Genomic DNA, 25,188 nt, shown 5'->3' with positions numbered 1-25,188 from the left:
AAATCCTTTTATTTCTATTAGATATCTATTTTTAGCCAACAGTACTTCATCATTTTCTAGAAATGATTCATAAACTATCAAATATATCACTGGGTGATTCCTGTACAGCTTTAACAAAACTGCAAATGATCCAAATGAACTATAACATCACACAGTGCTGTGTTTCCAGAAGAACTTTCTGGTTCTATAGTATGTAAAGATTTGCAAATACTCCTTACTGCAGATGTTTCCCAGAAGGAAGAGAAGTTTGCTTTAGTTTGGGTAGTGTTTGCTGATCTCTGTGGAATGTAGTTTGCCATTACTTCACGACAGCGTCGTCTACCTGGCTGCTGTCTGTGACGTGATTACTGAGTAAGGATTAAAGGCATTGGAGAGGCCTGAATGGTTGAAAGAAAAGTCATGTTGATCAGTGAATACCTGTTCAAGTATTCATCGCTTTTAGGTTAAGAAATCTCGCAAGCAGAATTTGTATGATGCCAATTGTCTGCAAGAGTATTGCGTCCTTTCGTACTCAGCAGAAAAATTCCCTTGGCTCTTCTAAGCAATCATTTGGGCATAACCCCAGACCTGAACCTGTATCTCATTTTCATAGCATTTTGGAAAGATCTTTCAGGTCATTACCATCATTAAAAATGAAGCGTTAGAAACTACAAAAGATGCCATTCTTAATTTCAGATATTAATCTGAAAAACACTTTTCATTTCTGTTGAGAAAGTGTCTCATACATCAATGAAACTCTTTCTATATCAATTGTGCAGCATTTAGTTTGGGTTTTCTTGTTCCCAGAGCATTGCCCTATCTGTTATTAGCTGGACATAAGAGAACAAAAAAGAAGTTTCAATGAGGGGCACTGCAGCAGAATACCTGCTGTTAAAATCCAAGCTAGTCCTTCTTAGAGGAGGGAGTCTGGATGGATACTTTCAAATAAAAATTATTTATCAACTTAAAAAACACAAAAAAACTTGAAGGCTCGGTTTGCTTAAAAAAAAAAAAATAATCAGAAGTGATTTATTTTTACATCTTTTTTGTTTTTATTGAACTCTTAGGTGGCAGTTGAGTGTTTTACTTTAGACCCTATTTGAGGCTTCTCAGCTCTGGGGAAGACAAGGCAGAGAAGCAAATGCAGGTTGGCAGCATGCGATGGATGGTAAAGGTCAGGCAAGGCGAGCTCTGGTTGTTGGGACTGCTTCAGTGTTTGGGAGCTTTCTACTAGTGTCAGCAGTACTGTGAAGGGGCACCAGAACTTCAGAGCTGAGCAGAATCTCAGGAATAGTGCTAGGAATAGAGCGTCCTCATCCTGCTTGTGCTCCCTATTCCCTGTTCTGGGACTCCCATCTCCTCCCCATCACTGCAGAAAGTCCCTTCTTTATCTGCTGCTCTTAACGCTGTGCTGGAGAGAAAATGTGTTGAGTGTATTAGGAAAGTGAAAAAATAAATCTCAGTTGCTTCAACCAGAAGAGAAGAATAAATAATTAAGCTTTGGTTTTGTGTTGAGGTACACTTAAATGGCATGAGAATTTCCTGATTATACCAGGGTCTGAACATTGCACAAATTATTTTTAGGAGACTCTTACTTATGTGAAAACTGCGTGGCTTTGGAGTCTGCCTTGATCTGGGGTAATGACTGGAGTCTGTAGAATCATCTGCTGAAGGGATTAGTGTTGTGTTTTGATGGTCCTTATGTGTAAAGGATATCAACCAAGAAAATGGACACGGATGGTTGACTTTTGGTTTTCTCCACTCAGAGATATTGTGGGTTCAAGAATAAAGATGGAAGAAGATTAAATGGTATGGATGCAACTTTCTGAGGCCTCTCCTAACTTGCTGTGAGGTTGGGCAGAGATCTTGACTCTCCATAAGGCTATCTGGAGCAGCCTCATGCTTCCTCATGGAGGAGAAATGGAAGCAGTAGTCTGTGTTGCCTTAAAAAAAAGAAAAATAAGAAAAATGAAGTCTGGGAGTCCGTGGGCTGCTGGTAGTGGCTGCATCTCTTCCCGGTGCTGCTACCTTTGAGCTGCAGCACAGGTGGGGCAGGTAGAACTATCCACGTGTAGCAGCACAGGAATAGGCTGGCTGTTTACGAGGGTGGATAGTGATAGGACAAGGGGAAATGGTTTTAAACTGAGCCAGGGGAGTTAAACCACTTAAACGTGACATATTAGGAGGAAGTTTTTTCACACAGAGAGTGGTGAGGCACTGGAACAGGTTGCCCAAGGAGGCATTCAAGGCCAGGCTGGATGTGGCTCTGAGCAGCCTGGTCTGCTGGTTGGCGACCCTGCATATAACAGGGGTTTGGAACTGGATGAGCATTGTGGTCCTTTTCAACCCTGGCCGTGCTATGATTCTATGATCTTAGGTCTCTGTCGTCTGTCTCTCCTCTGGTCCTTGCTTCACCAGCACAAGAGGGAGCAGATGCTTGTGATATAAGAAACAGAAATATTTGGGACATTAATTTATATAATTTTCTTTTTGCTGTGGGGTTTGCAACCCCACTTTTAAGCTTCATTGGTTTATTTAGATCACTGAACTTGTCATGCATTTCCTTTTAAAATTTCCATTTCAGTATACCAAATCTGAAAGTACAAAGTTCTGAAGGACTTAAATTATTTACAAAGAACTCCAACTGAATCCAGTTAAAAGTAGCAGTCTTCCCTAAGCAATGAGATATGAATTCTGTTGAGATGACTTGAAACTGAGAATGAAAAATAAAGGAAAATGATTTTGATTTAAGGTGACTTATTTCTTCATTTTTGTTACTGTTCTTGATATATAATGATTAAGCTTTGCTACAAACCAACATCCTCTTCAGTACCCAAACTAAGACCAAAATATTTCATCACAAACATCCTCATGTACTTTTCTCTAGATTTGATACACAAGGATTTCTTTTTTAAATTGCAGAACACAGATGCAATGTTGTGCTTGCTTCTTTATTGCTTCTTTTAGTCTACACAGAAGTATTCACATGCTTTTTTTTCAAAGTTCTGATTGCATCAGTGCATCAACTATATTTTGCATCTCAGAAAGTCTTTTGTTTTCATTTCTCCTATTGCTTTTATACTGGGCCTGCAAGTCGTTGTATTTAACTGCATTTCAGATGTTCTATTTAACATAGAGTTGATCCATGTTCCTTTTTGGTGCAGCAGTGCTGTTCAGGCTTTTGTTTCCTCTGGTGTTGCCAGTTCAGCTGGGCAGGTTTGAGGGGCAGCTGGGGTGAAAGGAAAGAGCAGCAGTGCAGGGGATCTGTGGGCACAATTTCTGCTGCCCCCCTTATTCACTGCACTGTGAATTTAATTCAGGTCAATTAATGAGAAGTTCTGCAAAGGCCACCTGAAAACATGTCTGACTGGCAGAAGCACTTTGTGCCTAGAGCTCCCATCATAGCTGTCATGACTCAATTTAGAAAATAACTCCTTGCATTGAACACTAAAGCTTTTTAGAGCTTTTGTTACTTACGTTGCTGCATCACCTGGACACTGAACTTTGGAAAAACCCTTTTGTGTCCTATGGGCTCTTTCCTGATTCATCTTGAATTTGTTCAGCTCGCAGTGATTTCGGTTTGAGCAGTACAGGGGAACAGGAGTGATGTGCAGTTCTGCACGTACATACAGAAATGTCATTGTATTCAGGATTCGATCTTTAAATTCTTGATTGAAGTGGCCAAGTAAACATGTTCTGCTTTACTTCCTTTCCTTTTTTTGAGTTTCATATGCAAGATGATATATAATGAGGTGGGCATTTTCACAGATGCTTTCTTGGCTTGTCCTTTTCCAGGCTGAGAAAACCAAGAGATAGCTCAATATGTAAGAGGTTTGCGTCAAACAAGCAGCTCTCTAGAGCACAGAATATTTTGGTAATAGCACACTAGTAGCTTGAAAATCCTTTAATAGTTAGATAGCTCTGAGAGTTATGGCTCCTATTTCTTTCTATGGGAGCTAAACAGATGCAAAAATCTCAATAACAGGGCAAACTCTTAGCTACAAGATTAGCTGCGAAATACTGTTTTTCAAGTTAGTTGCAGAATCACAGAATTGAAAGGATTGGAAGGGACCTCTGGAGGTCACTTAATCCAACTCACCTACAGAAGGTGGTACAAGAAAGTGTCCAGATGGGATTTGAATATTTCTTTGAATGTCTCAAGAGAAGGAAACTTCACAACCTCTCTGGGCAGCGTGTTCCAGTGCGCTGGCACTCTCATAGTTTAATAAGCAAATTCTTTGTGGTGTTTGAGTGCAACTTCCCATGTTCCAGTTTGTGCCCATTTCCCCTCGTTCTATATGATTCTGTATTTGCTGGCAGTTCAATCCCTACTGCCATACCACCAATACCCATCTCAGATGTGGTGGGCCAACATCATAAATAAAGAGGCTTTACTTTCAGCAACTTTACGTACTTGATAGTTTACTTTGATGATGTAAACATATATTGTCAGAAGGAGCTCTTTAATACGTTTTGTTTTTGTAACTAGAGTTGTGTGATAGGAGGAAATGCCTTTTTTTTTTTTTTTTGCTTTCTTTTTGGTAGTGATTTAAAAATGTCATTGAATTAAAATAAGCACCTCACTTTTTTTTTAGTTATATCAGTCAATGGTTCATAGAAATTATCGCTTGCAGATGGATAACAATTTGTTAGTCTAGTTGATATTTAATGTATAAAGCTGGCAGTACACAATAGTAACTCACAACAAGCAGAGTTTTACAAGTAGCTGTTCCAGCATGTAACCTTTAGCACGGAACCCATATTTGTCTTTAATAGTCCTTTCTAATGCACTGAGTTGCTGCTTTACCCATGAAAGTGTATGTTAACATGAGGCTATGAGACTTGCATGTCTGTCCGCTGTTATCTTCAGAAAGGTTAAGCAGTATCTTTATTTCTTGTTTTTCTAGGTTTTGTTTTTTTTGTCACTCCATGGCAGCTACAGCTGTGCATGTTGAAAAGCTGTTTATAAGGAGATCCATGCTGTATGTTTTTTTTTTTTAATATTGTCAAAAAGCTGTTTGTTGTTTGAGCTGTTTTCAGTAACATCTGGTTCTAAATCCAGAATGTGATGAACCTGCATGTGATGAATGGGAATGCTTGCTCCTATACAGACTACCTAGAAATAGCTGCCATGTATGTTACTGTTTTGCCAGGGTATTTTAAGTCTCACACTCTTTTCCTGCATTTGTCCTATTTAATTACAGGTTTATGAATATCAGAGCACGATACTGGAAACAATGACTCGAGTAGCCTTAAATGGGGAAGGTGGTATTTATAGTATCCGTATTGTGCCTTGTGGAGCATTCAATAGATTAGCTGTGATGAGTCATCCTGTGCTGATATAAACATGGTGGAACAAATTAAGGAGAGAACATAAAAATACCAAATTGGTAGCACATCTTTAGATAATAACACTATATAACAATATCTGAAAACTGGCTAATGACATTGTCTTAAGCACTCCCAAATGACTACTTTTTTTTTTTTTTTTCAAGCCTCACTTTGAAACCTGAAATCTTGTTCGTTTCGTATCAGAGACGTGACAGCAGTGTATTTGGATATGGAGTAGGAGAGTGGCACATAAAGCTTTGTGGATAAAATGAGATAGTAACAAAAGAGCAAAACCGCCTAGGCATTCTTTATTCCCTTTTAGTTAGAAAGATTCCAGCAGAAATCCACATCCCCTGCTGCTTTTAGATGAAATGCCTGGACACGTAGCAATTAAAAAAAAAAAATAATAGTGGTAGGGTGGGGGAAGAAAGACCTTGGGGAGTTATGGATTTTTGGCATTTAAGTACTAGATTTAAGGACAACTGAATGCTTAACAGAGGCTCCCTTTTGTTGCCTATAAATGTTGGAGTCTGGCACCCATGTGTAAAGACTGAATGAATTAAGATGAGATAATTTTGTGAATGCTTAAGTTTTATAGCTGATAAAAGAGTCCTTGAAAGAAATTCTGATTGGACAGTAAAATAGTGGATATTTAGCAAGCTCCTAAAAGACAGGGCTGTTGAAACACCATTTGAGCAGTCAAAACAAGAAACAAAATAGAATAAAATCTATAACAAAAGGAATTGAGAAAACTAGGTAATCTCTACAGTATTATCAATTGCTTTGTTCCTTCTGTAGTTCTGTTTAGAGCAAGTTCTTAGATTAATTTTTTCAATATTGCATTGAGCCACACATGTATGTTAAAAAAAGTCTGACTACGAATGCAACATGAAATGAAAGCAGCAGCAGAATTTTAGTCTTTTTGAAAACTTCAGTTGCATTTCATAGATATAATCTTGAGTAATACTGAATAGAGAAGTGAATAAAGTTAGACAGTACCAAGCCTCCGAAGAACATGTTTAATCCAAAACTTCAAAATGCTGACCTTGACAAGGCAGTTGTGGGTGGAAGAGGATCTTCCTTCTCAGAGCACAGCAGTGAAGTACAAGTGGGTACATTCCTACTGCGGAGATGTGCCATGGGTACTGCATGCCTCCTGGTTCTTCTTGTTGGCCTTTGGGGGTGTCTCAGATTGCTTTGGTCTGTGTAACATGACTACCCTCATAAGAAGGGTATCTGCATGGGTAGTTTTTGCAGGGTGTGCTGACAAACATAAGTGATCTGTTCTCTAAAGCATATGGAACTGAGGTGCTGCTCATCAAACACTCCTAGTTACCTTTGATAATCAGTATAATTAGCACAGGTGCTTGCAAGTAATACTATCTTCATTTTTCAGTATTTAAGAGGAGCGGAAATAGATTGCTGTTGTGTGTGTGCATGTATGTATAATAAATTATGCAGATTTTCAATGACAATGCAAATGTTCCTGCGTGAAACTGACCTGAAAAGGTGACTGGATGTTTGTTTCGACCTGAAGATATTGTTGTTATACAGAACCTGATCTTCTTTTGAAATGTCAGCAGACATGCTTGTCCCTGCTTGCATTTACATACGTCTCTCATTGTTTCCAAAATTCAATCTGATACATTTCACTACAGGGCTTGCTTGCATCCACTGAGGACAAGTAGTTTTTTATAGCCTGTACCTTTTTCTGAAGTTCCACTACTCTGCATTTTTGAAAGATGCTGACATATATCATCTTCAGCAAAGTAACAGGGACTGTAGCAGGACCTCTCATTCTAAATCTGTGTAATTATTTGAAGGGAGAATGTTAATGTTTGTTTTTTTTCCATAAGAACTTTGAACTAAAATAATTTCTCTTGGGGACGATAGAGTATGGATTATAAAAGTGTTTTATTAATCTGCTTAGAAGGGGTGACAGGGAAACCTTTTAGCACTGCTTTCCTTAAAGTACTGTCAGAATTAATGGTTACATTGCAAGCTTCTGGGAATGGAGAGATCTTCATGAAGTACCGTTCTTTATTGTTCCTAGTTCATTCTTCTGAGGATGAAAGCAGAATCAATTGATTTTTTTCAATGCACATTTGCTTACTTAAATATACCTGCAGAATCATACATACTGATGTCTCCTAGTAATTCAGCGCTTTATTTTTCAGCTTTGTTATTTACTTTGTGGGTATTTTTGTTTTTAGTTACAAGCAAAGAAGTCAATACGTTGCTGTAATTTTTAGTTTGCAGTATCCCATGTGCGTCAAACACAGTTTCATTCCTCTGACAGTAAAAGAATGTTCCTGATCGTCTTTGATAGGCTAAAATGTTCTCTTATAACTTCAGAGTACATTAGTATATCAGGTCCTGCTCCTTGTCCCAGCTAAGTGAGTAAGAATTTAGGTTTTGAGAATTAAGATTCTGTATGAAGGATATTATCTACTTTGAATGTTGTGCTTCATTAGAGAATGCTGGCTTTATTGGAGAGAATCAAAGTGTTGTCTGTCTTCTCTTGACAAGTTCAGTTTCTTTATTTATTCAACTGGATTGGAAGAGTAAAATAAATACATTCGAAGGCAGGGATGATGGCCTACTCTGACATGCTGATCGAGACTGTTGCAGATATCATCATCCAACCATACATTGCAAATTTACTGGTAATAGACTGTTCTGAAAATAACTTCCTTAAATTTTGTTGCGGGGGGGAGGTGGAGAGAAGAAGGCACCTATAGAAGATATACCTGAAATGAAATTATCTGTGGAGCCTTGCATTTTTTTTGTTTTTAATTCTAGGCCAGTTTTTGTGATAGATGAATCAAAATAGCCTTGTTTTTACCTCAGATTTTTCTTTTGTTGTGTTGTTTTTGTATGTGTGCATTTGTGTGTGTGAGAGAGGTTTTCTTGTCAAGAAAAAATAGATATTTTGTTTAAAGCTGTATTAAGTTATATTAATGTGAAAATAAACCTTACCTGTTCTTCTGGTTTTAATAAAAAAATATTAGTAGATGAAGCTGTATTAATTTGTTCGACAGCATTGATGGCTACCATTGTTTAAAAATGTGAGATCTTAAGATAGAACCTGTTATTTAAACTTTCAGATGGCGTGCTTTGAAAATTGGAAGTGGTTGGAAATTGCACTCAATTTTGCTTCAGTTCCTCTTTTTTGCCAATTTTTCCAAACGTGAGATTCGTTTTGTGACTCTTTCAGGAAGCTTTATTGCTAAGAACATTGTTGTCACATTGGAGTTCGCTTACTTTGTGCTGTTGCTGTGTCTTAATTATTTAGACTGTCTTGATCAGTAGAAGTTATGGAGATTATTTGTATTAAATGTAAAAACATTCAGTTTAAAAATATTTAGCCTAAAGGCATTTCTTTTCTCTTTTTTCTTTGTAGATACTACAACGTATTCCACTGAGCGATCTGAGCACTTTAAGCCATGCAAAGACAAGGATCTTGCATACTGTCTCAATGAAGGAGAATGCTTTGTGATTGAAACCTTAACAGGATCACATAAACACTGCCGGTGAGTAGTTTGCTAAGTCATTTCTTTACAGAAATAAAATGTATAATAATGTTCTGAGGAGTCAGCATTGGAAAAGAATGCAATGATTTAGTCTTAGAATGTTGTAAACATGAAATGATAGAATTTGCTGTTGATTGCCTCCCTCACCATTGTGGTGGGTTTTTGTTGGTTCATTTTTTTTTGCTATTGTGTAGTATTTATAGATAAAAAAAAAAAAAAAGTAATGGAAAACCAAGAGTTGAATTAATTTTATAGATACAAATAGTACTTGGTGTTCTGTTGATGTAAGCAAGTAAGAAGTATTGGGTTGTTTGTTTTTTTTTTTTTCTTTAAACATAGAGTAGTTCTCTGTTTCTCTAAATACCAGAAGTGTCTTTTATTTTGAGTACTCAAAGTAACTCAGAGTAATAATTGCTGTATGCACAACTGTGGTCTTCAAGAGATGGGGAGAGTTGTTCACTTAGTAGTTTTAAGAATTTGGGTTTCTTATGTCAAATTATTTAAAGATAAAGTGGACTGTGATGGCTGTCTGAACCTGATGGGTAGCTGTTCAGCAGTTTTTTGCTGACGAGCTTATATTAATATATCAGTGAGGTTCTTGAGTATGTGTCTGAGTATCAGAAATGAAAACTGGATTGCCAGGTTACCCTAGATCTTGTGGTCAGTGAAATGAACTGGTTTACAGAAGGTTGGGTTTTTTAACGTTTCTTAAGGATAAGAAAAAAAGCATCAGAACTATTCCAAGTCATTTAAATAGAAGTGATCCAAGATTAAATCCTGTACTTCTGATATTTTATTCTACTTTTAATTTCTTGTAATGCAACAGATGCATTTAAACGTATGCCTGAATTCTAAGCTGGTGGTCCAAATACAGAGTGTGTGTGTGTGTGTGTGTGATATAAATATTATCAAGTACTTAAAATGCTCAGAAGCTTTACTGAATCACTTTGGACTTAAGCAAAAGGTTGTTCAGATAGGAGAGAATCACAAAATGATTTTTACCTAGTATGAAAGATTGACGCCTGTCTGCTGACAGACATAAAGATTAATTCTAAGAATTTATTAAGTTCTGTTCTATTTTTCCCATTCAGTTATATATACTTCAGTGGTGATTTCCCTCTTTGTTTTCTGTTTTATTATGCCATGTTTATTTAATTATTGTGTCTTTAACTGTGGAGAAATGATGACTTTTCAACTTGCATCACAGAAATTTGCAGGTATTATTTTTTTTTCAAAGCAGATGTGTTTTTCCTTCTTATAAGCATCATGAACTGTGAACAAGTAAATTACACCACTCAAATGTTTTTAAATGAAAAATTCAAATTGGACAATCGTGTGGACACAATTGTCCAATTTGAATATATATATATATGACCAGCAAGTAATGAATAGAAGAAATCATTAGTCTGATAAACTCATTAAATCTTTGTGTACTAGGTAATTTTTACTAAACTCTATGTATTAGGATGGCATATCTGCAGAGTAGATCGCATAAAAAGTCTGTCTTATTCTTGTTTGACTTTGAAGTTTGTTTTTCCCCGTTGTTTGCCTTTGCCAAATTGTTGTTAATTTGCTGTGATTCTAATGCTGCATTCTGTCTAATGGCTAGAGGCTTTCCCTCTGGGCTTTTCCCCTTAAGTAGGCCAGAATACTGAGTTTTTGTTCTTTCCAGCGGAGTGAGATTTTTCATCATCTTCTTGTGTGTTATTTTTCCATAGGGAAATACAGGTATCCTCTGTGAATTTCTTAGTTCTGGTGTGTAGCAGACTTGCATTGCTCCTACAAGTTACCGACACTGGGGCAATCTCTGTGAACTCATCATTATTACACAGGATACTTTGAAGCATCCAACGTGAAAAGATATGGAAATAAAAATTAGTATAGCATAGCAAAATAGGACGCATCTTAAATTTTAAAAGGTGGTTACATGGTTATAGTGCTTTCCTTAAAGGTGCATGAACATGTGAACAGCTTGTCTGAAATCTCTTTTATGGTACTGATGTATGTCACTAATCACTTTCAGACCAATTTACTTAGAATCAGATTTTCACAATGTTCCATTTGTAGATAAACCATTTAATTTGACCTTCAAATCCTGTTTCTAGTTCAATAGTGGACTGGCTCTCAGAACTGGGGCTGTAGTGAGCAGGATACAGGGGTTTGCTATCTGCAGCTCAGAACTGTGCTCTGAAATAGCAGCTGGAGCATGCTCATTAAAAACAAGAAAAAAACACCTTCCTTGTTAATGTACTGGATTTGTTCTCATGCTCCAGGGGGGAAAAAAAATAATAATTTTCCCTGAGAATGGAAGGGTTATGGAATTCCCTTTGCAATTAAAAACATCATTTGAATACAGAATTACGAGGACTTAAAATGTGAAATGATACTTTGTCCTTAAAATCAAGTGGCATTGTGTATTCTCGTTAACAGTTTGATTTTTGCATCTGTTCTGGAAGAGGACACCGATTTACTGATAAGGGAATTTGCCATGTGGAACAGCTGCAGGCAGAAGACCTTGATGTAGCAGAAAACTTGAGCTGTGTTGAAAGATTATTAGTAAACGATGTGCTTAAGCAGCTGTACAGTCATTCCTGTGTATGTGTATAGGGACACACATGAATTATTGTTTAAGCAAAATACAGGGATGTGAAATGGCAGCTGGGTAGCAAATGAGATATCCTGGGTGCATTTTGGGTTATTTCAAATGTGTGACTCTAGTATTTATTTCTGTGAATGGCTTAATACAAGTTTGTTCTAAGGATAGAGTAGGTCAACAGTGGGGAGACTGGATATTTAGCTTCTCCATGCATTGAAATTTTTTTCCTGTTGCCTTAAGAATTTAAATGCATGATGAGGGAGGTTTTTTGTGGCTATACATACGCACATACACACACTCACATCAAGCAGACTGTCAATACCTATATATAGGTATTTAACTGGATATTACATAAATGTCTTTCCCAGAAGAAACAAGAATTCTTTGTGTAAGTTTATTTCTAAGACTGTCTCTCTTTTGCTTTATGTTTTTTAATGTTTTCCCCTCCCGTTCCTGAGTTAAGCCTTCTACTGTTTCATGTCTCTTCAATCCTTTCTGATTACTCATTGAAGAATGGTACTAATGGTTCCCATTGGAAATACATTCATGGATGAATGGCTGGCTGTAAGTTTTTGAGGGAAGGAAGGGAAGGAGGATGTTTGGTCCAATGCTTCTTTCAGAAGAATCCATTAGGACTGTAGCGTATGCAGTAGAAATCTAGGAGTGCAATGAACTCCAATGTACTCTTTGTATTATTAGAGCACGTTGGATGAGAGATACTCCTTTTGCCTCTTCTTCTTGCTCATCTCTCTTTCATAAAGAAAGCGGTGTACAACTTAAGTGCATTTTCCAAGTGTTGGAAATCTATTTGCAAGAATAGATTCACAAATATTCAGAAAACATCATTCCTAATTGATGAGAATCTAGCAGACTGTACCTATAGAAGTTTTCAGATTCTGTGGGATAGTTGACCTTCCATGCATTCATCTGATTCTGAACTTGATTATGTTACTCAATTTTATACCTAAATATTTGTTTTATGCTTAATTGGTGGAATGATTCTGTCATTGTTCAACTGTGTTTAAAATGTGTTTTGATGCCCAGAGGATTAAATTCCACCTTAATGAAAGTTCAATTCAGAGAATGTTAATACATCTAGCGATTATTGTCAGTCTCTCACATGGCAGTGGCTGTAATCCATGTGCAGCACTAGTTGTCAGTGCAATCAGCAGGAGAAAAGGTATCAAGCAAGCCGTAATTGGAACAGCAGGGCATATGTTATGTGCACTTAACCATAAGTTAAAAATCTGAAATGATAAAATTATTTGTTTCAGTTCAGTGTCTCCTTCTCTAGATTTTTACAGCCTGACCTAGCTGTTTTTTAAAAAAAAACAAAAACAACAACAACAAAAAAACCCTCTTGTGTTATCTCTGTCTTATGTTATGCACAGCAAACTTTCTCAGAGCTATTCTGTGAGAAAGCAAAAGCAGAAAATAACTTGCTATTGAGTGACAGCAACTAAGGAAGGCTCTTTTTTTACATTACAGTATTACAAGGCTAGTCTAATAAAAAATCGTATGTTGCATCAAGCTGACTACATGAAGGACAACTACAAGAGAGTAAAAGAAGTAGAAATGTAACTTAGGACACATTGCATGTGAAGGGTGGTCAACAGACCCCTACTGAAAATTATTGGCTTGCAAGCACATCTAGATTATATTTGTGCAGTCTCAAACATTAACTGGAAATGCTGCTGATTTTGCTTGTTTACTTCAGGAAAGCTGAGACAAACTTGGAATAGTACATGAGATGCTATTAAGCAATTACATTTTTGCATAGGTATCACATTACATTACGATTGCATCACTTGCTTATGCAGCAGCAGTGTTAGAACTCTCGGTTGCCTTGAGCAGCGCAGTTGTTTCTGTTAGCTCAAGTGAAATCCTCTTTGCCTCTTGGCTGTGATGTTTGCCAAAGCTCAGGCCTGTGAGAGATGTCAGGAGGCAGAACCTCTTGCCAGAAAATTTTCCATGTTATCTGTACATCCCAGGGGCTCAGGTGCATTGACGTAGTCCAGACTTGGGTAGTGAAAAGCAGATGAGTTCCTGCCTGTATTGCTGTGTAATTTCATATTTGTTCTTAATATTAGGAAAATGCTTTTATTCATTGGAATACCTCATGCCTCTCTGGTCTAGTTTTAAATACTTGTTTTCTTTCTGATAATAATAATAAAAACTCACTAGTGTACTAATGGTGCGCTCTTTCTCAAGCTCCTTATCCTTGAAAACTAGGACTGTAGTTTGCATAGCTTTGCTGCTGTGTACCTCCCTCATTCTTTTAAATTTGCTTAGATATGAACTGTGAAGAAGTCTGGTATCTAAACCTGAGAATGAAATGGTAGATGTAAACCCAAGAGATCTGTGAAACCCGTACTTGTTTCCTGGGATACTTTGTCATTACCATGTCTCATATGGTTTTTACCATTTGATCTGGAATCGTATGTAATTGACATATAAAATTTGATCTGGAATCGTATGTAATTGACATATAAAATTTGAGCTCACTTAATTAAAACTAGTTAATCAGGATTCAAGTGTTACAAAAATAAACAAATTAAAAGCTCAAGAATTTGTTAACATCCTTCCCTGGTGAAATAGAGCAGGAACATATTATTTGATAGATACATTAAATACAGTTGTATTCAGCACCTGATTCATGCTTTCATAATTGAATATTCAGAAGATAGAGGCTCTCAAGAAAGCTTCTTGTCAAAGTACTGTAATTATTGATTAATTTAACAACCTCAACACTCCATTACAGTGCTTTTTATTTACAGATTTTCCCCTAAATTATTGCTTTTGACAGATGCTTACCTTCTTCAATCTCATCTAACTTGTGCTGCAGAAATTAATTCCATCTTGAAATATATTCGCAAATTGAAGTCTTACAAAGTTGAGTCACTTTCAAATATGTGAAAGGCACTGGGTTTTAATGCTGTTATAAAATGAATAGTCCATTTTGTTCTGTTTGGAAAGTTTCTTCAAATTGATACTCGTTATGAAATTGAGGAAGAAAAAAGAAATATTTTTAAACTGATGTCAGCAAAGAGGAATGGTAAACTGCAATACTTTTTTTATGTCCAAAATACGAAACAATGGATGTAAATGCATTTTCAGCTATCAGAAAGGATGAGAAATCAAAGATGATGGCTGAGCATAGCCACTACCTGTTTTTCTTTTTGTTGCCTTTTTGTAAAGCCATGAGTTCCTAATTCTCAGATAATAACTGTCAGGCTTTGTCAGTTTTTTGTTTTTTTTTGAAGTATTGGCAGTTTCCAAGATGTAGTTTTTATTAGAACTATTAGTAGTAGAAGTTAAAGATATTTCTATGAACTTGGAGTAAACTTGTCACTTCCTGAAGCTATGGAAAATGAAGAGACCTGATTCAACACCCTTTGATTTTGGCAAGACCCCTTCATTAGGTTGAGGGATGTGCTGATCTATAGCCTTGAATTCTGGTTGATAGAAAAATGGAATTGTCAGTTGAGCCAGATTCGTCATGCGGCTGCGAATGATTCTTGGTTCTCTTCATTTGGAAACAAGGTGGGAGACTGTAGAGACAATGCTGCAGTAGCAGATAAAGGCCTCGTTAGCAAGTGCACTTTATACTGGTAGAGCCTTAATTATTATCACTGTTTGTTTGTGCTTACGTGTTTCAGAAAATATATCTTGTGCCACTTAGGCTGTATAATCTAGATGTCACTACTGCTATCTCCAATAGCAGAGATTACTCAAGTCCATTATGTTTAAAGCACAAAATTCCTTGAAGAATCTTGGTTTGTAAATGTAAGGAAACTCTCTGGACTTTTTTTTTTTTTTTTTAATTTAAAGGAAAATGAAGGCATGTGACTTAGGGAAGGTTATTTGGAAATGGGAAATTCAAAATGAAGAGGTGTTCTCTGAAAATTGGAATGATTCAAACAAATGCTAAAAGCCTTCCCCTGCAGGGGAATATTCCATCGATTTATTAACATTTTTATCTCCCCTCCCACTCTCCCCTTGCTTTTCAAACCCTGTGAATGGAAAGAGGAATGCATTGCTTCCGATAGCGCATACAAAAAAGCGTTCCTTGAAAAGAAAACCTTGAAAATGTGGGTGCAAATATGTATGGATATATTGGATCTGTCTTGAATCTAAAATATGTGAATATTCCACCATGAAACCCTGCTTCTAAATTAAATTGGAAATGAGTTAGGGTTGTGGTGTTTTTGTTAGCAGGAAGAAATTTCTTTAGTGCCTAATGCAGAAATCTGAAATCTCTCATTTAAATTCTCATCCTTGCCAGTGTCTTATAAATACTTGGGAAGCAAGAGCATTTCCAAATTAATGCTTTCTGCAGACGTTTTCCCAGAAGGTCTGTTGGAAGATAACTTATTAGGAGAACAAATAAACCCTGGACAATTAATTGAGTCATTTAAATAGAAGCAAGTATCAACGGTATCGAAATGCTATCTTTCAAACATGTAATCCACCAGTACTTTGACTTAATCTAGCTGAGAAGGAGCAAACAAAAATAGCCCTATCTGCCATTCTTCACTCTGCAAGAAAACCATTCTTACTACCTAAATAGGAATGGGAGAAATGAGGCAAAAATAAGTGGGTTTTGTACTATTACAGAAGCTGAGGTACGTAGAGTAGATGTGAGGTAAATGTAAATGAAGTGTTGCATCTAATTTATGGTAGAGAGGTAAGTATACTGATTGATGTACTTTTTACCTCTTACTGGTATTGTAGCAAATTGGTCATTTGAATGTGAAAATAAAATGCCTTGGAATTGATACAGAGTAGGAAGGGGTTAACTCCTCAAGCAACTTCAAAGTGGTATCTATGAAGAAACAGTGTAATCAGAGGTATTTTGAAAAGGTAGTAATGAAAACTACTATTTTTTTTTTTTTGCTCTGTTTTTGCATTCAGCCACTTTGTTGGATTTCAAATAAAAGATTTTACAAGAATTACACAGTTCAAGTAAGCTAGTGTCAAGCTGTGGGTAATAACTTAAGTCTTACATTTCTCAGTACACGAATTTGAGGTCAAACACCTGACTGCTTTGAGAGGGCTGTCGTGTACCATTGTAATCTTATTAGCTAAATTATTAAAATGGAAGTAAATGTGACGATGGGAAGCTAAATGCAGTCTTTTCCAGAGGTTAAGCCCCTGCTATAAATGACTGACAGTATATGAAAAATGTGGTTTAAAAAATTCAGCTAAAAATCTTCTGCCTTTTTTGCTATCTGGATTATTGTGTTGGACCTCATTGGAGTGTACTGTCAGTAAACAGTTAAGAAAGAACTTCAGACTGTCAGCAAGCTCAGTGAAAAATGGAAGAGGGGAAAGTGTCACTGCCTTCCAGCACTGTTTCTGTTTACACTTCCAAAGCTGCAACTCGTGGAAGCAGTACAGATATTTTGAAGTTGAAAATAACTGTCTGTAAATTGCTTCACAATTTGTGCAACTGGGATTTTGGTTATCTGAAGTATTGGAGAATCTTTAGATTCTATGTGTGATAATTGAGGCTTGTGATGTCACTTAATGGCACTGCTATGATGGAGAATGCAGAGATCTGAGAAGTATAGCTCCTTCAAAACTATAAAGGGATACTATTTCAATAAAGAAGGAAGACATTTGTGTTTTTTCCCTTAATGCCTGATGCTGTTTGATCAAGTTCAATTCACAGACAGCAAAAGCATGCAGATCATCTTCAGAAAATTTTCAATTATCTTTCAGATCACGGGGTTGAAAAGGACATAACAATCATCTGGTTTCAACCCCCCTGCTATGTGCAGGGTCGCCAACCAGCAGACCAGGCTGCCCAGAGCCACATGCAGCCTGGCCTGGAATGCCTGCAGGGACGGGGCATCCACAGCCTCCTTGGGCAACCTGTTCCAGTGTTCCTGTTCCATCCTCTGTGTGAAAAAACTTCCTCTTAATATCTAACCTAAACCTGTCTCAGTTTAAAACCATTTCCCCTTGTCCTATCACTATCCACCCTCATAAACAGTTATACCCACTCCTGTTTATAATCTCCCTTCAAATATTGGAAGGAATAAAAGAGTAAGGAATATGTAATATATAAGTGCCTGGTATAGTCCAGGGCAGAAATAGGTAGCAAGAAGATAGATATTGTCCTGATAGACACTTCAAACATATGAAATGAAGTATTTAAAGGGTTGTTTTTTTGTTTTTTTTTTTTTTGTTTTTTTGTTTTTTTGTTTTTTGGCATCTTGAGAGAAACACAACATAAAACACAAGATATGGCAGAAAACCAATTTCTGGTGGGTGATATTTGATGTTATGGATATTGGAAAAGGAAGATTAATTCCAGGCCTCGGTACGATTGCACTTAAGATGATCTTGTAGTTTATCCTAAATGAAGTAATTATTGGAATAGTAAAGAGCGCGACTTCTAAATGGAGTTTGTCATTTTCTGGAGCTAAGATTCTGGTCACCTCTGAAAATTAAATGTTAAAAACTGATCTTCCATGTACTTATTTTTATCCTGGACAGTTTTCAGTAGGAATAGTAGAGCGGAATGATCGCTGGAATTTCCATTCTGCATCATATTAAAATATGTTTTGGATAATTAGTGTGAACAAACTGGCAAATGCTACACCTGCCTGCATCTTAATTTCTCAGCACTTAGGTAATCTCAGTTATAAATTCCTTGTGCATAATAGATTAGATGGAGCCATTTGTTCTTTTCTCATCTCTTTGTGTTCTTAATTTCTCACACAAACAGTTGCCAGGATAATTAGGCTTAAATTGATTACCTGGAAAACCATGAAAGTGGGATATTAAAGCTGTCCAACACGAAGGGATATAGCATCATTTTTAGGGACATTTTTAGGGACTTTGGGCATAATGTAGAAACTTCGCACTCTGAATTGTAGAAAATAGCATAACTAAGAACACATTCCACATTTTTGATTCTTGATCTTGCAGGGTAGAATTGGATGGTTTTTAATTATCTGTCTGTTCTCTGCAAGTTCGTTCTTTTTTTCCCTCCGCTTATTGTTTTAAAATCCAAAATGGACCTGTGGGAAATTGAGAATGGAAGGTTGTGATCTTATCCTCTTTCAACTGAAAAACAAACAAAAACAAAACGCAAAACACAAACGAAAAACCCCCAAGGCTCCTTGTTTCTTTCAATTTTTAAAACATAGCAATGTTTTTGTAGAAAGGAATAGGAAAAGGAAAAGAAGTATGATCAGTTCTAAGTATTTGTTTATGATATAAAATTGATTTCTGACTTGCCAAGACTTGTATGTCTTGTAGACTTAGTTCTTTGAGATAGAAGTTGCATTTTACTACTGACTAATGGAAAAATGACCAGATGTACTAAAGGTTTTTGCTGTCTTTAAGGCTCATCTGAGTTGGATGGATCTCTTTTTCTCCCATCTCAGACTTGTTCAGAGTCCAAATGTGAGCTCCTACTTTATTATGGGCTTACTATAATCATGGATCATAATGCCAGACATTATTAATGTCCGTGTGCATTAAAACCAAGGAAGAACTGAGGGATTTGGAAGATGAGTGGTAAGAGAATGATTATATAGTAGACATCATTGTATTTCTTCTAAGCATCTTTGGTGTTAAGCATGTAGATTTACTATTAATAAGGACAGTACCATACTATTAGAATCACTTTGTTTAAAATATGATGGCCTAAATAAAAATATAATATTTGTAATGCATGTCAGAGGAATAAAAACAACCAAATCTGCCTTCTACAATGTAAATTTGCTGTGCCGTACCATTATTAGTTGGATTTTTCCCATTAGATATCTGATGGTGTCACAGAAAACGACTCAGAAAGAATCTGGAGGTGTTACTTGTTTGACATCGAGGCAGGTAACTTCTGACAGATGCTTGTCTGACCTGCTCTCAAAGACCACATATTTTATTATGTGCCTTGGCAATAGTTTTTAGCTATCTTTTGGCTTTTCATGGGAACGATTTTCTTAGTATGGTGTTCTGAATTTTCTTTAACACAGTACTTGTGGTTTATGAATATACTGAGTTAGGTCATGTGCTGCGCTTTGCAACTGAGCAAGTTAAAATAAAAAATTACAAGCAGGTCAATATTTATGAAAGCTTAAGTGTTGTCAGAAAATCCTTGTGCTATGAGGTCATTGATTTGTCTGCTGGAAAGTACCGTAAGTTTCAACCCAGCTTTAATTCTGACCAGAGCCATAATATTTTATTTAACATGTATGTTTTAATAGTCTGTGGAATGTAAAAAGCAAATTAATTTAAACCACGCGTTCTTTTTATTAGAGATAATTGTTTAACATGGAATGTAGTTTTAATGTGCTGCTTTCAAGTTCAGCTAGGTATTATGAGCATACTAATAAGTGCTTCCAAAGGAAGTGCTGGGTATTGATTGGTCATTAATCATCGCATTCTGCTAGAAAAATGACTGAGCATGAACAAAAACAGGACTGATGTCACTCAGCAAGTCCCAAGCTTTGAAAGAAATGCAAATAGGAAATGCAGTAATCTGTGCAGAAATACTCTATTTTTAATTATAGTCTTCTGCCTGCACTAGATCTGGAAGAAAACTTGTCCTACTCTCATCAGGTTCCTGCTTTATATTGTTTTCTGAATACTACTGTGTCTGAATATGGTAATATCTGTTATCATCCTGGCAAGGACCTGAGAATGCTCTAGTTCCTTCTTTGAGATAAGAGAACCCACGTGGTTTAGTAAGGCTAAAGATTTTGGAGTGGAACTTGGCACTGAGTTTGCACTGAAATCATGCTGCGCTTTTACTTCTGCCCTTCTTTTTTTCTTTTTCTGCCTTCTATGTATCTATGAGTGTTTTCCAATAGCATTCAGATAATGAAAAGGTTCAGGTGTTCTGAGTCTACTACCATTTTAGAACTCCAGAGGAGAGCAATCTTACGTGCCATTTCACAGAATAGCATCATGGAAACATAGAATTGCTCAGGTGGGAAAAGACTTAAAGATCATCAAGTCCAACCACAAACTAACCATACTACCTGACTCTTAACAACCCTCTGCTAAATCATTTCCCTGAGCACCACAACCAAATGATTTTTAAACACATCCAGAGATGGAGACTCAACCACCTCCCTGGGGAGCCTATTCCAGTGCTTAACAACCCTTCCTGTAAAGAAGATTTCATCCTAATTTTTTGTAATGACTGAAGCTCATTATAGGTCTCACGGGGATGACCAAGTCTTAATGATTTTTTCTGTTATTTTTTTGGTGTTGTCTTTAATTTTCAACTAAAAATTGATTTCAAACATTTACTCTTGCTTGAAACTGTTAGAGAAGTTAGGCAACTTTACCAGTGAAGGCTGTGATAGCTGCTGATGAGGAAGGTTGAGATGACCATATGCTGATCAGCTTTGAGGACTCCAGAGGAAAAAAAAATGGAGAATAAGAATTTTGATGAGTTAGTATACAGACAGCATAGGAAACAGAATGCAGAATAAGCCAGCAACGATTAAAGGAGGCTGAATGGCTAAATATGGAGATTTGTATTCAAGCACTATTTTTTTCTGTGCTGAGTGAAATCATATAAGTAAAAGTTGTCTGTAAATATGTGGTGCTGCTTTCATGCTAAAGTGCTTTAGCATCAACTTGTTAACCAAAAAATAATGCAAAGTCATTTGAACTTATTTTACTGTATTGTCCGGGGTCTCCATAACCTTTGTCCTATTAGAACAATGGTCTGCTTACTTTCTAAATAATTTAGCAAGTTTGCAGTAGCTTTGAAGCTACATGCAGTAAATCAGTTAATTGTACTGAGCAGAACTGTAGAATCATAGCATGACTTGGGAAGGGAACTCAAAGACCAAATTCCAACCCCCCCAGCCACGGTCAGGGTGCTAGATCAAATGTCAGATCTGGTCATCCAGGGTTCCATCTAACCTGGCCTTGAACACGTCCAGGGACTAGGCATCTGCAATCTCTCTGTTCCAGCACCTCACCACTCTCAGTAAAAATCTTTGCCCTGACATCTTTTCAAAAGGAAGAGAGATTTAGATAACATTTGCCCTTATCCAATCACTATCTACCTGTGTGAAAAAGTTGATTTCACTCCTGTTCATGAGTTCCCTCTAAATACTGAAAGGTTGCAACGTCCCTTCCCCATACTGAACAAGCTCATTATCTTCAGCCTATCTTCACAGGAGAGGTGTTCTAGCCCATGGATTATCTTCATGGCCTTCCTCTGGACCCCTGTCGAAAGCTCGACATCATTACTCTGTTGTAGGTCTCAGACATGGATGCAGTTTTTCAGCTGAGGTCTCGTGAGGACAGAGTACAGAGGGTCAGTTATCTTCATCACTGTTCTAGCCACCCCTCTTATGAAACTCATGATGCCGTGGCTTTCCTGGCTGCAAGCATGCAGTGCTGGCTCACGTTAAGATTTTCATCTGCCAGGACCTTTAAGTCCTTCTCAGCAGGGCTGCTCTCGAGGAGTTCTTCTCTCAGTCTGTATACACACCTGGGATTACTCTGACCTGAGTGCAAAACCTTGTACTTTGCTTTTTTAAACCTCAGATTCACACCTTCTGAGTTAATCAAGGTCCCTCTGGATAGCGTCCCTTCCTTCTGGTCTGTCAACTGCTCAGCTTGGTGTCATCAGCAAACTTGTTGAGGGTGTGTTTGATCCCATTGTCTGTATCACTGATGAAACTGTTAAAGAGTCCCAAGTCAACCAGTCCCAAGAAGAACATGACATTGCAGCTGGTCGGCAGAGCATGTATTACTGATACTAATCTAGTGATAAAGAACAGATTTACTGAAATGGGCACAAAAAGAAGCATTGTCTCCATACTGCAGTGTTGTTTCAAATGATATTCAATATTGGGGGAAAAAAAGGAGGGATAGTACTGGAGAAAAAGATGCTTGGGTTTTTTTCCTTTATCAGTTACTTTGACCTTTTTGATCATTCTGTTCAGGAAAGATAAGCATCTGTTGTTGATGTTATCTGTAGAGCTGACAGCAAGACAATTTAAGAAATAACCCAAGTGTTTAGTTATCACTGTATTTTTTTAATGGGGCAGAAAAGTAGGCATGTGTATATTGGAATATTAGGATTGCCCACTTTTCTGGGACCAGGAACCCCTATGTGTTTTCCTGTGTGGGTTTCTTTTTTTTTTTTTCTTTTTTTTTTAAATTCTTTCTTACCTCACATACCTCTTTCTCTTACCTGGAGAGCTATGGGGGCTTCAAGTTGCTTTCTCAATGTGTCTCCATCCTGACAAAGACTCCTTAGATTCTTCACCTTAGATTTGAACTGGTTTCATCTGTGGGCAAGCAAAATGCTTTGTCTTGAGCCCTCCTATAGCCTGGGGAGTGATTTTTGTCAGTGTCTTCCTTGCACATGTACTAGAGAAGATGTTCTTCCAGGTTCTATATGATGTAATTGTTGCTAACAGGAATTTACAGGGAGAAAGAAACCTACCGGTAAAGAATACCATATGATTAAGGAAAATGGCTTCTTTCATCAACATACCCTGTTGAAAACTATAGCAAAAAGTTAAAAATAGAGGTTGGAAAAAAGGTAGATGCTTAAAATTGAAGATGTTATTGCTGTAGTATTTTTGTGCAGTGACTTCATTGCTTACTCTTTAGAGCAAACAGGATTTATATATTACTTGTGATGATTAGAAAAAAAAAAAAACAACCCTATGCAAGAATGGCAAGGAACATAAATCTATTCTACAACGCCTTAAAATTAGCATGTTGTTTCTTAGAGTGAATCCATAATGGAATGCTCTCATACCCAAGAATAATTCACAGGGGATTTGTTTGAGATGTGCTCCTCTTCCCAAAGCTATAAACCAAGGCAGCCTCTCAGGCAGTAAAGGATGTTTTGTTGCAGAGGGTAGAAAGCAAACACCAGAACTGTCGGAAGAGGTGAATTAAAGGGCCAAGTGAGGTTGCTCAAAGCCAGTGTTAGAGAACATGCTGTAAAATACAGCTTAATTTTTCTTCGTCATTTGTAAGATAGTTAAGTTATTCACCTCTCTGCATTACTTGTGAAGGGTCAGTCTTTTAATCTAGCCTGTCAGCTAGCCTAGGAAATGAATCTGAATAAATATAGAGCTATTGATTACTGATACTTTATTGCTGCTGCTTTCAAGGTAGAAGGCATCAGTGATGGATTTATCTGGGAAATCTGTGACAAGTGAGCCCTTGTAATTAATCCTCTACGTACTGTTATAATATGCTATACTGGGCTCAAGAGGAATGGGTTTGTCTGGGAAAAAAAGATAGTAACCAAGTGCCAGTATGAGAAATTTGCTAGTGTTGAATCTGCCAAGCCTTTCAGGCAAAATGCTGCTTTGGGTCACACTGATGTCAATCATCTCCTAGAGCGAAGACCAAGCTTAATCTCAGTAATAATGTTGAACATTTAGCCCTGTGGGGCTTTCTTGCTTTTCAAGTTAGAGTGCAAAAAACGTAGTCATGATCAGTGATACGCAGTTGTTGTCCCAGCTGGCTTCTATGGAAAAGGATGGCTGAATAATAAGGAAACACAACTATGTGGGCTGTTAGGTATTTTTTTCATTATCTGCATGCATGAAAAAGTGTTCACGAGTCAAATGCTTAAATATTAATTTAAGCTTCTTATTAGTAAGAATTACTGGTGTTTTTTTTTTTCAAGATTTCAAGTGTGGATTACACATTTATATCTAGGATTCTCTTTAATGTTGTATTCTGTGTTTTTGATGATTGAGCAGGTAAGCAAAAATCTGCTTTACCCTGGCCCCTTATGTCTCAGTAGTTTATAATTAGTACGTGGATGCATGTTTACTATATATTAATCCTGAATTCAGAGCTCTCTGTGTTTGAATGGAAGCGACTTGTTCTACAATGGAAAACTCTAGTGCACTGCACTATGAAGACTTTTATTTCTACCTCTGTTTTGTAAGTAGTGCTCTGCTGAATATTCCAGAATGCAAGAAAATAGATGAGATAGCACTGATATATGCAACATGTTAGTCAAAAACAGACTGTATGAATTTTTAATGAAATGCAAAGTTAATTCATTATGCATGATGGATAACTACAATGTTTGTAGGATGAAGTTTCTAGTAAATCTTATTATCTGTTGGATTTCAGGCATCAAAATACTCCTGTTGTTCTCCAGAGACTTTTTGTTGTGCTTTCTCTCCTGGTTTAGTTTGATTTGTTAGTGTTGTAAACATACATCAAATAAAAAAAATGCTGTGTGTTGACAGAAATGGAATTCATGAATTTATTTGGAGCTTGTGGAATTATTCCAAATGTTGTTATTTGGGTTAGATTAGACCAAAACATTGCTTCACTTAAGGATGTGTTTGCTAATTTTTTTCTTAGCTCTCAAGGATTTTGCACAAGGCTAACACACTGTCAAGGCATGAGAAAGCCGACATAAAAAATAAAGCTTGCGTTATGACACAGATTCTTAGATAGGGATTATATGGCATAATCATTTACTGATTTTCTTAATTATCAAGTTATGCGAGAGGTCAGCTGCTTACCTTTCTCTCCTTCATAGGGATAATGTTTAAGTTCCTTGAGAAAATAGTTGGAAGCCAAAAAGTAGTGAAAAATTTTATACTAATGCTTGATAATACATGCCCAAGGCAGAAGATATCACTAATAAGACGAGTCAGCCACAGATGTTCATTTGTAAGTAACAAATTGAAGATGTAAGTAGCAGTAGTTTGGAAAACTATTTTTTGGCAGAGAAGTAGATTGAGTACAGGCTCTACTTTTCAAAAAAGA

General features: G+C 36.9%; 1 protein-coding gene across 1 annotated transcript in view; it reads left to right on the top strand.

Moving 5' to 3' along the window:
* The window catches only part of NRG3 (neuregulin 3), a 377,348-nt gene that overhangs the window by 158,581 nt on the left and 193,579 nt on the right, over positions 1-25,188 (top strand). The window contains exon 2 of the mRNA XM_052677569.1: positions 8,714-8,843. Within this exon, the coding sequence (XP_052533529.1) occupies positions 8,714-8,843 (130 nt within the window). The remainder of the gene's footprint in view (positions 1-8,713; positions 8,844-25,188) is intronic.

Source organism: Tympanuchus pallidicinctus, unplaced genomic scaffold (genome assembly GCF_026119805.1).
Source record: "Tympanuchus pallidicinctus isolate F22 unplaced genomic scaffold, pur_lepc_1.0 scaffold16, whole genome shotgun sequence".
NCBI lineage: Eukaryota > Metazoa > Chordata > Aves > Galliformes > Phasianidae > Tympanuchus > Tympanuchus pallidicinctus.
Note: the sequence above shows the minus strand (reverse complement) of the source record. Positions and strands in the feature narration are given on the sequence as shown.